The sequence below is a fragment of the Oncorhynchus nerka genome, linkage group LG25, assembly GCF_034236695.1.
Source record: "Oncorhynchus nerka isolate Pitt River linkage group LG25, Oner_Uvic_2.0, whole genome shotgun sequence".
Taxonomy (NCBI): domain Eukaryota; kingdom Metazoa; phylum Chordata; class Actinopteri; order Salmoniformes; family Salmonidae; genus Oncorhynchus; species Oncorhynchus nerka.
Genome location: NC_088420.1, coordinates 14,540,467 through 14,557,626, shown reverse-complemented (window position 1 = coordinate 14,557,626; position 17,160 = coordinate 14,540,467). Strand labels below are relative to the sequence as shown.

Sequence of the window (17,160 nt, the reverse complement as noted above, 5' to 3'; positions counted from 1 at the left end):
CCATGCAAACCGTCTGACTTCAAATTTAGGGGTGTATTCATCCTGCCGATTCTGTTGCAAAACGTTTCTGAAACGGAAACGAACGAAATAGGGCGGGACCTACAAAAAATGTGTCCAATAGAAACTCTCGTATTACTTACAAAACGGAACTGCAACTGTTTGGACAAATTATTACACAACTGAACTGTCGATCATGTGTCTCAAAGTGCAAGGCATCTTAGTTGATTAGAGACCAAACACCCAACATCAATCAGGCCCTCAAGGACTGGAGTCACCCATACATTAAGCCTACTAAATTTACTTCCGTTTGTGTCTAGGCTCATTTGTCTGCTTTATAATAGAGTCAAATGAGGCTAATTTAAAGTAGACTCAAATGTAGTTCTAAAACATTTGCTTTTTTTGCCATAATATTATTATTCAAACTGTTGTTTTTGTTCGCAGGTTAGCTTTATACGTCTATGAATATTTGTTACACATAGGAGCACAGAAGTCTGCACAGACCTTTTTATCAGAGGTGAGTATTTACTACTAACTGGATATCGGTCCTATCCATGTGACCATACTTCAATAACAAACTAATTCCCATTTTGAATCAATAAATGTCACTGTTTTTTTTGTTAAAGTAGGCCCTATTGTTCATTCAAAATGTTTTTTATTCTCCCCTTTTCCAGATCCGATGGGAAAAGAACATCACACTCGGGGAACCCCCTGGGTTCCTACACTCTTGGTGGTGGTAAGTGTTCCGTATGTCAATCAGTGTGTCAATCAATGGAGGCTGCTCATGGGAGGACGGCTCATAACAATGGCTGGGATGGAGTCAATGGAATGGCATCAAATGTGGTTTTCATGTGGTTGATGCCATTCCATTATACTCCATTCCAGCCATTATTATGAGCCGTCCTCCCATGAGCAGCCTCCATTGATGTCAATACACCATATTGTATCATGTACATCATTCCGTTGCTTCACAACCTGTGTGTCTTGTCCACAGTGTATTTTGGGACCTGTATTGTGCTGCACCAGAAAGAAGAGAGACGTGTGACCACTCCAGTGAAGCCAAGGCCTTCCATGATTACGTGAGTTCTGCTCCTCCTCATAAGACTTGCTGCTGCACATGTTGCAGGGGTTCTGCTGAAGAGCCTGGGCCCATTTTCATCAAGCGTCTGAGTGCTGATGTTGGATCAGGTCTCCCTGTCCATATAATCGTATTCATTATGATCTTAAAGGGAAATCTGATCCTAAATCAGCCCTCCTACTCTGATATACTTTATGAATACAGGCCCTGGTTTCCTTTGAGCCTACATTAATGTAGAATGAGAGCGCACCCAGACAAGCGTATTTAAAAAGAATCAGGAGTTGGAAAGCAAACTTCTGCAACCAGTACTTTCCTCTGCTGTGAGATCTAGACCTACTATATAGACCCATCGTCCTTGTTACCCCTTGTACGGTTTCGATGCCTTGGGTAGTGGCGATAGAGAGACGTTTCTCTGCCTCTTTGTTTCTTGGGCCATACCTTCTAATCTTAATTTCATTGGCATCCAGTTGTACTCTCCTGCATATATAGCTGTTGTGTTGCTGCTGCACTCCTCTCTGGGTAGTGTACGGAGTATGTCATAGCAGTAGGACAGGATGTTTCAGAGCCATGTATGTGTAGCTATTTATCAGGCTTTGTGGACTTCAGGTTTGTCTGATGGATCAGGTTTGTCTGATGGATCAGGTTTGTCTGATGGATCAGGTTTGTCTGATGGATCAGGTCTGTCTGATGGATCAGGTCTGTCTGATGGATCAGGTTTGTCTGATGGATCAGGTTTGTCTGATGGATCAGGTTTGTCTGATGGATCAGGTTTGTGTAGGTTCTAGTTTGCCAGGCTGTCCCGGCAGCGTCCTATAGCTGTCCATCCAGCTGACATCTTGCCCTGTCATTGGCCCTGATGATGACCCTCCGACAGTATGGAGCTTAAAGGCTTCTGGGAAAATGGTGCTGATGTCAGCATGTCCTGAGTCAGACATGTCTGATCTGATGTGGACTCCCCCCTGTTTCTCTACCGTTCTGCAGCTCTCTCCCCACCTCATTTCATCCCCCAGGGGAAAAATTCAGACCTGGGTGTTGTTCATTAGGGCTCCAAACGAAAAGAAAAAAAACTGAAACAGGGAGGTATTACATGGACCTGTCCAATGAGAAAAGCTCATTTTTATTTTCGGTTCCAAAGTGTTTTCTATTGTGTGCTCCAATGAACATGACCCTGCTCTGTTGTGGCCAGTCGCTGTTGAGCAATGTTTGTAAGCAGAGTTTGAACAAAATGGGTTCAGAGTCTCAATTATCTCGAATGGTAGTGGCCAAGAGTTAAAATATATATATATTTTTACTAAAGATGAAATTGTCTCCATCTTGTGCTAGAATGTATTTTTTCCTGAACTTGCAGGATGGTAGTAGCCTACTCAATTGGAACTCAAATTCATAGAGCTTGTAGTTTTTAGGATTTTTCCAAAACGGTTGTGGCCTGTCTCTAAACTTGGCTCTTGCATATTGACCATTTGCATATTGTGTCTTTTGCATGTTCAGAACACTATGCACTTGGGAAATGGCTTTAGTCTCCCATCATCACTCCTATCTCATACTAGTGCTGGTCAGGCTTCTCCAGGACAAGTAGTCAAACTAGGGAGCATCCAAGAAGTCTTCCTCTTTCTATTTCCTTCCCTTTTCACTAGGAACCAAAACAGCCGAACAGGAAGGGGATCAACATGTTATCCAATGAGAAATGCTTGTTTTCATTGCAAAACCTATTCTGTTGCAAAAACATTTAGCTAGGATTTGCTATGGTGTGCACTTATGAGTACACCCTTCACTGATCTAAGAAGACAAGATAGGAGCCAGTATCATAGCAGACGCTCACAAAGGGATGTGCTTCACCTGTACAGTGCTGCAGGCCACTAAGACCAGCCCAGACAAAGGAAAAGATACAAGTAGGAGAGGAGGCCACTGTAGACTTGAGATCCACCCATTGTGGGGTTAACATCACAGGAAGGGGTTAAAGCAGGGATGTTGGGCCTTGTTCTTGCTAGGTCTTGTTCTTGCCAGAGAGGGTTGTCAAGGAAACAACAGCCCTCCCGATCTGGCAGGTGACCTGGGAGCCAGTAGGAGGAGGGAGCACACAGCTGAGCCGCATCTGCCATTTCTTTCATTAGACCTAGTCTTTGTTATGCTAGCTAGCTAACAACCATACATCTTTAGCGTTAGGCTAGTGCTAGCCAACAGAAATTGACAGCTTTTTGACACAGAGACATGCTGTGATTGTGAAGAAGAGCAGTAGGGTCTGCAAATGAATAGGCTTGTTTGGCTTTTGAATACATTTGTTGACATGTCAATGAAACTAGTCAACTGTGTTATGTCTGTGGCGGTATCGAGAGATGGAATCCCTGTGTATCGATGTTGGTTCTTCCTGTGTTCACCTTAGGCTAGTACATGGACAGTGGGAACAGTGCTCTGACTTTGTTTGCGTGGGCCCAGACTTCCTTCTCTCTCGCGCGTTCTCGCTCGATCCCTCCCTTCTCCACCCTCTGTCTCTCTTCTATATCTTTCTCTCGCGTTCTCTCTCTCTCACTCGATCCCTCCCTTCTCCACCCCCTGTCTCTCTTCTATATCTTTCTCTCGCGTTCTCTCTCTCTCGCTCGATCCCTCCCTTCTCCACCCCCTGTCTCTCTTCTATATCTTTCTCTCTCGTTCTCTCTCTCTCGCTCGATCCCTCCCTTCTCCACCCCCTGTCTCTCTTCTATATCTTTCTCTCGCGTTCTCTCTCTCTCGCTCGATCCCTCCCTTCTCCACCCCCTGTCTCTCTTCTATATCTTTCTCTCGCGTTCTCTCTCTCTCGCTCGATCCCTCCCTTCTCCACCCCCTGTCTCTCTTCTATATCTTTCTCTCGCGTTCTCTCTCTCTCACTCGATCCCTCCCTTCTCCACCCCCTGTCTCTCTTCTATATCTTTCTCTCGCGTTCTCTCTCTCTCACTCGATCCCTCCCTTCTCCACCCCCTGTCTCTCTTCTATATCTTTCTCTTGCTCTCTCTCTCTCCCCCTTTCAATTCAAAGGGCTTTATTGGCATGGGAAACATGTTTACATTTCCAAAGCAAGTGAAATAGACATTAAACAAAAGGGAAATAATCCAAAATTGACAGTAAACATTACTCACAAGTCTTTAAATAATATTTGAAATGTTATATTATTGGCTATGTACAGTGTTGTAACAAAGTGCAAATAGTTAAAGTACAACAGGGAAAATAAATAAACTAATAAATATAGGTTATATTTACAATGGTGTGACTCCACTGGTTGCCCTTTTCATGTGGTAACAGATCACACATCTGGTGTGTTTTAATCTGAGGGGAATATGTCTCTCTAATATGGTCATACATCTGGTGTGTTTTAATCTGAGGGGAATATGTCTCTCTATGGTCATACATCTGGTGTGTTTTAATCTGAGGGGAATATGTCTCTAATATGGTCACACATCTGGTGTGTTTTAATCTGAGGGGAATATGTCTCTCTAATATGGTCATACATCTGGTGTGTTTTAATCTGAGGGAATATGAATATGGTCATACATCTGGTGTGTTTTAATCTGAGGGGAATATATGGTCACACATCTGGTGTGTTTTAATCTGAGGGGAATATGTCTCTCTAATATGGTCATACATCTGGTGTGTTTTAATCTGAGGGGAATATGTCTCTCTAATATGGTCATACATCTGGTGTGTTTTAATCTGAGGGGAATATGTCTCTCTAATATGGTCACACATCTGGTGTGTTTTAATCTGAGGGGAATATGTCTCTCTAATATGGTCATACATCTGGTGTGTTTTAATCTGAGGGGAATATGTCTCTCTAATATGGTCATACATTTGACAGGAGGTTAGGAAGTGCAGCTCGGGTTCCACTTAATTTTGTGTGAACATAGGAAGACCTGTCTCTCAAGAGAAGACAGGCTATCGCAGCCTCTCAATATGCAAGGCCATGCTCACTGAATCTGTATATAGTCAAAGCTTTTCTTAATTGTGGGTTAGTCACAATGATCAGTTATTCTGCCACTGCGTACTCTCTGTTTAGGACCAAATAACATTCCAGTTTGATCTTCTTCTTTTTTTTTGTTAATTCTTTCCAATGTGTCAAGTAATTCTCTTTTTGTTTTCTCATTTGATTGGGTCTCATTTATTTTTTTGTGTGCTCTAGGGCAACAGTGTCTAGGTGGAATTTGTATTTGTGGTCTTGGCTGTGTGGTGGCTGGTGAGCTGGGCTATAGATGAGTGGTGCTGGCTGGGCTATAGATGATGGGTGGTGGCTGGCTGGCTGAGCTATAGATGAGGGGAGGTGGCTGGCTGGCTGAGCTATAGATGAAGGGTGGTGGCTGGGCTATAGATGAGGGGTGGTGGCTGGGCTATAGATGAGGGGTGGTGGCTGGGCTATAGATGAGGGGTGGTGGCTGGGCTATAGATGAGGGGTGCTGGCTGGGCTATAGATGAAGGGTGGTGGGCTGGCTGGCTGAGCTATAGATGAAGGGTGGTGGCTGGGCTATAGATGAGGGGAGGTGGCTGGCTGGCTGGGCTATAGATGAAGGGAGGTGGCTGGCTGGGCTATAGATGAAGGGAGGTGGCTGGCTGAGCTATAGATGAAGGGAGGTGGCTGGCTGGCTGAGCTATAGATGAAGGGAGGTGACTGGCTGGGCTATAGATGAAGGGAGGTGACTGGCTGGCTGGCTGGGCTATAGATGAGGGGAGGTGGCTGGCTGGCTGGGCTATAGATGAGGGGAGGTGGCTGGCTGGCTGGGCTATAGATGAGGGGAGGTGGCTGGCTGGCTGGGCTATAGATGAGGGGAGGTGGCTGGCTGGCTGGGCTATAGATGAGGGGCGGTGGCTGGCTGGCTGGGCTATAGATGAGGGGAGGTGGCTGGCTGGGCTATAGATGAGGGGAGGTGGCTGGCTGGGCTATAGATGAGAGGTGGCTGGCTGGGCTATAGATGAGAGGAGGTGGCTGGCTGGGCTATAGATGAGGGGAGGTGGCTGGCTGGGCGGGCTATAGATTTAATTTTAATTTAATTTTACCTTTATTTAACCAGGCAAGTCAGTTAAGAACACATTCTTATTTTCAATGACGGCCTGGGAACAGTGGGTTAACTGCCTGTTCAGGGGCAGAACGACAGATTTGTACCTTGTCAGCTCGGGGGTTTGAACTCGCAACCTTCCGGTTACTAGTCCAACGCTCTAACCACTAGGCTACGCTGCCGCCCCAATGAGATGAGGGGAGGTGGCTGGCTGGCTGGGCTATAGATGAGGGGAGGTGGCTGGCTGGCTGGGCTATAGATGAGGGGAGGTGGCTGGCTGGCTGGGCTATAGATGAGGGGAGGTGGCTGGCTGGCTGGGCTATAGATGAGGGGAGGTGGCTGGCTGGCTGGGCTATAGATGAGGGGAGGTGGCTGGCTGGCTGGGCTATAGATGAGGGGAGGTGGCTGGCTGGCTGGGCTATAGATGAGGGAGGAGGTGGCTGGCTGGCTGGGCTATAGATGAGAGGAGGTGGCTGGCTGGGTTGAGAGGGAGGTGGGGCCTCTAGATGGGGAGGTGGCTGGCTGGCTGGCTGGCTGGGCTATAGATGAGGGGAGGTGGCTGGCTGGGCTATAGATGAGAGGAGGTGGCTGGCTGGGCTATAGATGGAGGAGGTGGCTGGCTGGAGCTATAGATGAGAGGAGGTGGCTGGCTGGGTGGGGGCCTCTAGATGGGGGAGGTGGCTGGCTGGCTGGGCTATAGATGAGAGGAGGTGGCTGGCTGGGTTGGGGGGCCTCTAGATGGGGGAGGTGGCTGGCTGGCTGGGCTATAGATGAGAGGAGGTGGCTGGCTGGGTGGGGGCCTCTAGATGGGGAGGTGGCTGGCTGGCTGGGCTATAGATGAGAGGAGGTGGCTGGCTGGGTGGGGGCCTCTAGATGGGGGATAGATGGGGAGGTGGCTGGCTGGGTGGGGGCCTCTAGATAGATGGGGGCCTCTAGATGGGGAGGTGGCTGGCTGGGTGGGGGCCTCTAGATGGGGGAGGTGGCTGGCTGGGTTGGGGGCCTCTAGATGGGGGAGGTGGCTGGCTGGGTGGGGGCCTCTAGATGGGGGAGGTGGCTGGCTGGGTTGGGGGCCTCTAGATAGATGGGGAGGTGGCTGGCTGGGTTGGGGGCCTCTAGATGGGGGAGGTGGCTGGCTGGGTTGGGGGCCTCTAGATGGGGGGAGGTGGCTGGCTGGGTTGGGGGCCTCTAGATGGGGAGGTGGCTGGCTGGGGGGTTGGGGGAGGTGGCTGGCCTCTAGATGGGGGAGGTGGCTGGCTGGTTTGGGGGCCTCTAGATGGGGGAGGTGGCTGGCTGGGTTGGGGGCCTCTAGATGGGGAGGTGGCTGGCTGGGGGGCCTCTAGATGGGGAGGGGCTGGGCTATAGATGGGGAGGTGGCTGGCTGGGCCTCTAGATGGGAGGGGGGCCTCTAGATGGGGAGGTGGCTGGCTGGGGCTTGGGGGCCTCTAGATGGGGGAGGTGGCTGGCTGCTGGCTGGGTGGGGGCCTCTAGATGGGGGAGGTGGCTGGCTGGGTGGGGGCCTCTAGATGGGGGAGGTGGCTGGCTGGGGCTGGCTGGGGGCCTCTAGATGGGGGAGGTGGCTGGCTGGGTGGGGGCCTCTAGATGGGGAGGTGGCTGGCTGGGTGGGGGCCTCTAGATGGGGAGGTGGCTGGCTGGCTGGGGGGCCTCTAGATGGGGAGGTGGCTGGCTGGGTGGGGGCCTCTAGATGGGGAGGTGTTTGGCTGGGTTGGGGGCCTCTAGATGGGGAGGTGGCTGGCTGGGTTGGGGGCCTCTAGATGGGGGAGGTGGCTGGCTGGGTGGGGGGCCTCTAGATGGGGGAGGTGGCTGGCTGGGCTATAGATGAGAGGAGGTGGCTGGCTGGCTGGGGGCCTCTAGATGGGGGAGGTGGCTGGCTGGCTGGGTGGGGGGCCTCTAGATGGGGGAGGTGGCTGGCTGGGTGGGGGTCTCTAGATGGGGGGAGGTGGCTGGCTGGGTGGGGGGATGGGGGAGGTGGCTGGCTGGGTGGGGGCCTCTAGATGGGGAGGTGGCTGGCTGGGTGGGGGCCTCTAGATGGGGGAGGTGGCTGGCTGGGTGGGGGGCCTCTAGATGGGGAGGTGGCTGGCTGGGTGGGGGCCTCTAGATGGGGAGGTGGCTGGCTGGCTGGGGGCCTCTAGATGGGGAGGTGGCTGGCTGGGTGGGGGGCCTCTAGATGGGTGGGGGGGGGAGGTGGCTGGCTGGGTGGGGGCCTCTAGATGGGGAGGTGGCTGGCTGGGTGGGGGGCTAGATGGGGGAGGTGGCTGGCTGGCTGGGGGCCTCTAGATGGGGAGGTGGCTGGCTGGGTGGGTGGGGGGCCTCTAGATGGGGAGGTGGCTGGCTGGGTGGGGGGCCTCTAGATGGGGGAGGTGGCTGGCTGGGTGGGGGGCCTCTAGATGGGGGAGGTGGCTGGCTGGCTGGGTGGGGGCCTCTAGATGGGGGAGGTGGCTGGCTGGGTGGGGGGCCTCTAGATGGGGGAGGTGGCTGGCTGGCTGGGTGGGGGGCCTCTAGATGGGGAGGTGGCTGGCTGGGTGGGGGCCTCTAGATGGGGGAGGTGGCTGGCTGGCTGGGCTGCTAACAGGCAGGGAAGCAGCGCTGCATCACGGCTCGTAAAGCGCAGACCCTCCCTCCTTCCCTGGCATATTCACGGTGGGTCTGACAGATGGTCCCCTGGGAACTCCGTCGCCATGGTGTCAGCCGCTGATTGATGGCTGTCAAGGAGCTAAGGGACAGATTGGAAAAGGGGAGGAGGGGTAGCATATGCCCAGTGACCACAGGAGGAGCCGAGGGAATACGGAAAAGGGGAGAAGGGGGGAGAGAGGACAAGGGGAGATGGAGAGGGGGGGAAAGGAGAGAGGGAAAGAGAGAGGGGAGGAGGCGGAGGAGGGTAAGAGGATGAGGGTAAGGGGAGGATGGTTGAGTAGTAGAAGAGAGCCTGAGAGTTCTCTTCTCTGGGTCCTACTGCAAGGCCTTTCAGTTTCAAGTTTTATTGTCATGTGTGCAGGTACAGTGAAATTCCTTTCTTGCAACAAAGCAGTAATCAATATCAGCAGTAAAAATGTTATACTATGAAGTAAAGTAGAACAAAAATGCACGAAAAATAGAAATAAGAAGAACACGATTAAGTAAGCTATGTACAGGGTCAGTTAAAGTGTCAGTGCCAATGCCATATTTCCAATGTGCAGGGATACTGGAGTGGTAGATATATATAGGGGTAAGGTGACTAGTAGGGCTGGGGATTGCCAGGCACCTCACACATTGTTATCACAATACGTAAAGGCTGATACGAATTTCATGATTCTATATGTATTGTGAATTTATTGTGATTCGATGTTCCAAACATATTGCTCACCATACGCGTCTGCTGCAGAGAGACCAGATCAATTTAATTCTCATGGCTATCAGTCATGGAAATAAATGTGCTGAAAACAAATTGGCTCTCTAATTAAAAAGTTTTTGTGCAGGTACAGCCAACTAGCGCAAAAATTATATTGCGATATTGTATCTATATTGTCAAAATGATACAATATATCGTCAAAAATCATTTCCTGATATGTAAGTATCCCCCCTATCACTAGTGACTAGGCATCAGGATATACTGTATGATAAACAGTAACATATGATGATTGTGTGTGTGTGTGTGTGTAGACTCAGTGTGTGTGAGTGTACCTAGAGTCAGTGAGTGTACCTAGAGTCAGTGAGTGTGTGTGTGTGTGTGTGAGTGTACCTAGAGTCAGTGTGTGTCAGTGTGAGTGTACCTAGAGTCAGTGTGTGTCAGTGTGAGTGTACCTAGAGTCAGTGTGAGTGTGTGTGTGTAGACTCAGTGTGTGTGTGAGTGTACCTAGAGTCAGTGCAAAAATAAAAGTGTGAATGAAGATAGTCTGTGTAGCCATTTTGTTAGCTGTTTAGCAGTCTTATGGCTTGGGGATAGAAGCTGTTCAGGAGCCTGTTGGTGTCAGACTTGTTGCTCTGGTACAGCTTGCTGTGCGGAACCCGAGAGAACAGTCTATGGCTTGGGTAGCTGGAGTCTTTAACAATTTTCTGGGCCTTCCTTACACACCGCCTGATATAGAGGTCCTGGATGGCAGGCAGCTCAGCCCCAGTGATGTACTGGGCTGTCCAGACCACCCTCTGTAGCGCCATGCAATCGACGGGGTTGCAGTTGCCATACCAAGCAGTGATGCAGCCAGTCAAGATGCTCTCAATGGTGCTTTTTGAGGATTTGTGGGCCCATGGCTTCCGAGTGGCGCAGCAGTCTAAGGCACTGCATCTCAGTGCTAGAAGCATCACTACAGACCCTGATTCGGTTCCAGGCTGTTTCACAACTGGCCGTGACTGCGAGTCCCGTAGGCCGGCGCACAATTGGCCCAACTTCGTCCCGGTTTGGCCGGTGTAGGCCGTCATTGTAAATAAGAATTTGTTGTTAACTGACTAAGGTTAAATTTAAAAATAAAAAAATAAAAAATCTTTTCAACCTCCTGAGGGGGAAGAGACACTGTCGTGCCTTCTTCACTACTGTGTGCATGTGTGTGGACCATTTTAAGTACTTAGTGATTGGACACAGAGGAACTTCTCTCAACCCGTTCCACTACAGCCCCGTCGATGTGGATGGGGGCGTTTGTCTGTTTTTGTACAGAGAGCACAACAACAGCGGCTGGGGCCTACCCTTTCCTAACCCCTCTTTAATGACTCTGTATGAAACAAGGACAGCTTGGTCTAACTCTTAAACACACACACACTGACCCAGAGGCATGGATCTAGTCTGTCATAAAGAAACCCTCCCCCACTCAGCTGCTCCACTCCTCAGACCCCCAGGCAACAGAGAATGACATCTGCCCCTTCCTGTACTAAAGTATCTGGTAGTCCTGGCCCTCCTCTCCGGCAGCAGAACAGAGGTTACATCCCAAATGGCTCCCTGTTCTCTATATAGTAGTGCACTATATAGGGCCGTGGTCACCAACCCTTTCTGAGTCAAAATTCAAACGGTGCTCTATCTCTTAGATGAAAAACATGACTTAAAAAACATAAGCCTAGAAGTTAACACAAGCTTACATGAAGATAAACACTGGTGTGTGATGGAAAAGGCCATTAACCTCTCTTGGGTAGGGGGCAGTATTTTCACGTCCGGATGAAAAGCATGCCCAAAGTAAACTGTTAAAATAATGTCTGTGAATATAACAGAACTGATATGGCAGGCGAAACCCCGAGGACAAACCATCCAGAAAAAATAATAATTCAGCCTGCCACTATTTTCAATGGCTGTCACTTTTATAAGGCAAAGTCCAGAGACTCTGTGTTCGCGCCTAGGCTCTGTCGTAACCGGTCGCGACTGGGAGGTCCGTGGGGCGCCGCACAATTGGCCTAGAGTCGTCCGGGTTAGGGAGGGCTTGGTCGGTAGGGATGTCCTTGTGTCTCATCGCGCACCAGTGACTCCTGTGGCAGGCCGGGCGCAGTGCGCGCTAACCAAGGTTGCCAGGTGCACGGTGTTTCCTCCGACACATTGGTGCGGCTGGCTTCTGGGTTGGATGTGCGCTGTGTTAAGAAGCAGTGCGGCTTGGTTGGGTTGTGTATCGGAGGACGTATGACTTTCAACCTTCGCCTCTCCCGAGCCCGTACGGGAGTTGTAGCAATGAGACAAGATAGTAGCTACTACAACAATTGGTTACCATGAAATTGGGGAGAAAAAGGGGTAAAAAAAAAAAAGTTTCAAGATGGTTTTTGGAAAAATGAGCCAGAAATTGTAGTTTGCTGTAAGCGTGTGAATGAGAGCGTGTTCATTGGTACTCCATCTTAAATTGTATAATTTATTTACATATTAGGGTACCTAAGGTTTGATTATAAACGTTGTTTGACTTGTTTGGAAAAGTTTAACGTTTGGGATTAATTTTGTATGGAATTTTGATGGAGGGATTATTGACTGAAGCGTGCCAGCTAAATTGAGTTTTTATGGATATAAAGAAGGACATTATCGAACAAAAGGACCATTTGTGATGGAGTGCCAACAGAAGAAGATCATCAAAGGTAAGATCATTAAAGGTAAGGCATTTATTATATCTCTATTTCTGACTTTCGTGTCGCACCTGCCTGGTTGAAATATCTTTTTCATGGTTTTGTATGCTGGGCGCTGTCCTCAGATAATCGCATGGTGTGCTTTCGCCGTAAAGCCTTTTTGGAATCTGACACAGCGGCTGGATTAGCAAGAAGTTGAGCTTTATTTTGATCTATTACACTTGTGATTTATGAAAGTTTATGAACGTCCTCATAGAGGCATTGATGAGAATTGGAATTGCAGTTTACTTCCTGAATTGACTCAATTGAAATGGAATTGACCCCAGCCCTGGAATAGATATTGAGCAGAATCGTTATGGAACGTAACTATGACTGTTAATGATTTAGAAGTTATCATTCTCAGAGAGGATTGTGGGTTGATCACACTATTCTATGACATCAATACTAGTCTCCTAAAGCTGTGTATAGCTCTTTAGGCTCAGTGCAGGAGTGGTAGTATTGAAGGATCCTCCCTGAACATAGCTAATTGTCTGTGTGTTCCAGTAACAGGCTGGCTTGGCCTCAGTGATGTCTGGTCCAGGCTGGCTCCCTCCGGCCTCACTTCTCTCCCTGCTGTGGTATTTCAGGGGCCCTGCAGGGCCCAGCCCAGATAGAATTAGGAAGGGGTGCAGTGAGTCGATATACCAGGGACCCTGAGTGTGTTGGCTATATCGACTCGTGACGTGTGAGTAGGTCTAGCGCTTTAGAGACTAGAGGGAGGTATGTGAAGGATAGCATAAGGGGTGTGTGTGTGGCTTTTTGTTTTCAAGGTGTGTGCGTACGCATGCAGGGGTACTGTATACCCTTACTCCCCTACTTAGTACAGCTCTAGGGTCTCAACCTCCAATCTATAGCCATGGATACCAGATACTAATGTCAGTCTGTCCTGTAGGCATTAGCCTCTGGTCAAAGGCTCCTACTAAAGGAGAGAGAAAGTGTGTGACCAAAGCAAATGGTCCATTAGTGAATTATGGCCGTGGTCGAGACAGGAAATGGCCTAGCAGTGAGATCTTGCTGTGCCTGAGCACTTTGAAGTGAAGGAGTGAATCCCACAGATTCTTATCAAATCTACTGGGCCCCTGCTGGATCAGCACATTTGGCTGTGCAATTAGATTCCCACTCTGTGAAACTTTTATGTGTATCTGTTGTTTAGCAATCCATCTATCTAATGGCTATGCTGTCTATGATTCCAGACATGTTGAATAACATATGTTGAAAGGTTTTTTAACCCTACAAACTCATACAAAGCAAACCAGTTAGATCTGCAACCCGTATTTCAGATGAAACCCCTCTAACTGGCGTTTGTTTTATGTTTCCAGAGTGCTGCTGCAGCCCCCAGTCCTGTGATGGGGGGGATTCCCCCTGGAGAGGGGATTGCCAGTGGACCCATGCCCCCTGGATTCTTCCAGGTCACTGATTCCTACCACTCACACACCCCTCAATCTACACTCTATGGCAGGGGTAGGCCACTAGATTCAGCTGCAGGATGATTTATTTTGGAGAGAATGGAACATAATTATAATCATTTGTACACTGCAAATTGACTACAACTATAGAAATATAGATTTTATTTGAAAATAACAATACATTTTTGAGGTGAATTTGAATTTTTCTGGTGATTTTTGTCTCTTTTTTTTACCCAATAGAAACATTCTTATTACTATTTTTTTCTAAACAATGGTGGTTTTGGCCCGCATGCCAGCTGTTGCCGACCCCTGCTCTATGGCAGTGGTTCCCAAATATTTCCTTTCCATTGGACCACCAGATCTCTTTATTAGAATTTTATGGGGGGAAATGTGTGGAGCACCTGAAGTACCCTCCCTGACCACAAGTGGTCCCAGGACCACAGGTTGGAGACCACTGCTTTAGTTGCTGAATCCTAATTTGAGATCCACAAGCAAGAAAAACTGACTTCAATTTCTGCTGAACTCCACTGATGTCAATAAAGCATCACTAAGTTACTGTAGGTGTGATTCTCAAGTAAAGAGTTTAGCCTGCATGCATGAGCCACACTATTGTGCAACTTTTCTCTCTCTCATCTGCTCGGCTGTCTCTCTGTTCTACCACCCTGCTGATGTGCTTTCCACATCTGTAGCTGTTGTGTGGTGTTTCAATGATGCTCTGCTGTGGTCTGTAGCCTAGTCTCTGCTCTGCTGTGGTCTGTAGTCTAGTCTCTGCTCTGCTGTGGTCTGTAGCCTAGTCTCTGCTCTGCTGTGGTATGTAGCCTAGTCTCTGCTCTGCTGTGGTCTGTAGCCTAGTCTTTGCTCTGCTGTGGTCTGTAGCCTAGTCTTTGCTCTGCTGTGGTCTGTAGCCTAGTCTTTGCTCTGCTGTGGTCTGTAGCCTAGTCTCTGCTCTGCTGTGGTTTAGTCTCTGCTCCGCTGTGGTCTGTAGCCTAGTCTCTGCTCTGCTGTGGTCTGTAGCCTAGTCTCTGCTCTGCTGTGGTCTGTAGCCTAGTCTCTGCTCTGCTGTGGTCTGTAGCCTAGTCTCTGCTCTGCTGTGGTCTGTAGCCTAGTCTCTGCTCTGCTGTGGTCTGTAGCCTAGTCTCTGCTCTGCTGTGGTCTGTAGTCTAGTCTCTGCTCTGTAGCCTAGTCTCTGCTCTGCTGTGGTCTGTAGCCTAGTCTCTGCTCTGCTGTAGTCTGGATGTTCTTATAGGCACTTTAGTATTGACAGTGTAACAGTATAGCTTACGTCCCTCTCCTCGCTCCTCCCTGGGCTCGAACCAGCAACACAACGACAACAGCCACCATCGACGCAGCATTACCCATGCAGAGCAAGGGGAACAACTACTAGAAGGCTCAGAGCGAGTGAAGTTTGAAACGCTATTAGCGCGTGCTAACTAGCTAGCTATTTCACTTTGGTTACACCAGCCTCATCTCGGGAGTTGATAGGCTTGAAGCCATAAACAGCGCAATGCTTGATGCACAACAAAGAGCTGCTGGCAAAACGCACGAAAGTGCTGTTTGAATGAATGTTTACGCGCCTGCTTCTGCCTACCACCTCTCAGTCAGATACTTAGATGCTTGTATGCTCAGTCAGATTATATGCAACGCAGGACACGCTAGATAATATCTAGTAATATCATCAACCATGTGTAGTTAACTAGTGATTATGATTGATTGGTTTTTATAAGATAAGTTTAATGCTAGCTAGCAACTTACCTTGGCTTACTGCATTCGCGTAACAGGCAGTCAGTCTCCTTGTAGAGTGCAACGAGAGAGAGGCAGGTCGTTATTGCGTTGGACTAGCTAACTGTAAGGTTGCAAGATTGGATCCCTCGAGCTGACAAGGTGAAAATCTGTTCTGCCCCTGAACAAGGCAGTTAACCCACTGTTCCTAGGCCGTCATTGAAAATAAGAATGTGTTCTTAACTGACTTGCCTAGTTAAATAAAGGTAAATCGGCGCCCAAAAATACTGATATCCGATTGTTATGAAAACTTGAAATCGGCCCTAATTAATCGGCCATTCCGATTAATCGGTCGACCTCTCGTCTGTAGTCTAGTCTCTGCTCTGCTGTGGTCTGTAGTCTAGTCTCTGCTCTGGTCTGTAGTCTAGTCTCTGCTCTGAGCCTATGGCTGCGTCCACATGGTACCCTATTCTCTACATAGCACACTGCTCTGGTCAAAAGTAGGGAATAGTGTGCCGTTTGGGAAGCAGCCTGTGTTTTTAGTAGACATCAGAAAATAATTTGTCTGTCTACCCACTCAGTGTACTGTAGTGAAACTGGGAGGTGCAGTTGGGCCTAAACCTTAATCGAGAAATCGAAAGGTGCTGTAACACCTGCCGTAAATCAATACCTCATGAGGATAAACTCTTGGCAGCTTTCCCTCTAGTGAAAGTCAAACCACACACTTCTGTTTCTTCAAGTAGACTATGTAGGCATGTTGTCTCTAGGATTAGTCCTAGATGTTTGTGTTTTGAAAAGCAGAGAAGTAATTACAGTATATGTAGCCCAACTCAGTGTGTGAGCGAAAGAGACATACACACGCACAGAGATCTCCCTTTATCAGAGTCATTTGAATATGTAAATGTTGTTAATTAAGCCACCCTATTACCAGAAGCATTGGCCCACAATGACAGTGTTTGGGGGCAGCAATGTAAAGCTAATTGCATAGGGTTTAATTAATGCTGTGGTAATTGGCAGAGGGGGAAATTGGCAGTGATGATAAGCTGGAGGCTGGCTGCTATTCTGACTGGCAGGCATCACAGCACACATCCTCTCTCTATCTTTTCCTCTCTCTCTCTTCTTGCACTCTCTTCTACTGTGGAGTGAATAATCAACAGATATACCGGGCAGCTTTTTGCATTTGCACACCAGCTTCTCACTCTCTCCTCTGCTCAGCTCAGTAACCCTCCTTTCTCTACCTCCCTCCCTCTGTGTCTGTCTTCCCCTCTCTCTGTCGCTCTCTGTCTCTGTGACGCCACAGGGTGCTCCTGGTCCCCAGGGCTCTCCTCACCCCCAGCCTCCTCTCCCTAACAGTATGATGGGACCACAAAGCCAGGTACTGCTGCTCTCCCCTCCTAGATGTGTCCCAAATCGCACCCTCATCTGTATATAGTGGACTACATTTGACCTGGGGCCCCGGTGAAAAGTAGTGCACTATATTTAGAATATGGTGTGATTTTAAATTGGGACGCAGCCTCTGTCTCTCTGTTGGAGCTCTGTGTTTCTCTTTGTGCTTTCCTATTGGGAAGACGACTGTCGTTTCACCGCCGTGGCGCCTCCATGCTATTTCTGTCTGTACGCTCTATGCTTCCGCATCTGTCATTCGGCTTGACGCTTTTGGCGGCAGCTCAGAAACATCGTTAAAACGAACTGTGATATAGGAAACCGTTATTGTAGATGTTCTATCAAATGTTATTAGTCACATGCTCCGAATACAGCAGGCGTAGACCTTACAGTGAAATGCTTACTTGCAAGGCCTTAACAAACAATGTTTTAAGAAGTTAAGAAGAAAAACGTGTCAATTAAAAAAAATAGATAAGTAGAAAATAAAAGTAACATAATTAAACAG

At 48.7% G+C, this 17,160-nt stretch overlaps 1 protein-coding gene across 4 annotated transcripts in view; it reads left to right on the top strand.

Annotated features, from left to right (window-relative positions):
• The window catches only part of LOC115124949 (single-stranded DNA-binding protein 3-like), a 33,502-nt gene that overhangs the window by 1,954 nt on the left and 14,388 nt on the right, over positions 1–17,160 (top strand). For 2 of the 4 annotated variants that reach the window (XM_029654451.2, XM_029654450.2), the window contains exons 3-7: positions 442–514; positions 672–733; positions 992–1,076; positions 13,467–13,556; positions 16,573–16,647. In XM_029654451.2, coding sequence (XP_029510311.1) covers positions 442–514; positions 672–733; positions 992–1,076; positions 13,467–13,556; positions 16,573–16,647 — 385 coding nt within the window. The remainder of the gene's footprint in view (positions 1–441; positions 515–671; positions 734–991; positions 1,077–13,466; positions 13,557–16,572; positions 16,648–17,160) is intronic. The other 2 variants (XM_029654454.2, XM_029654452.2) reach the window with 1 other exon arrangement.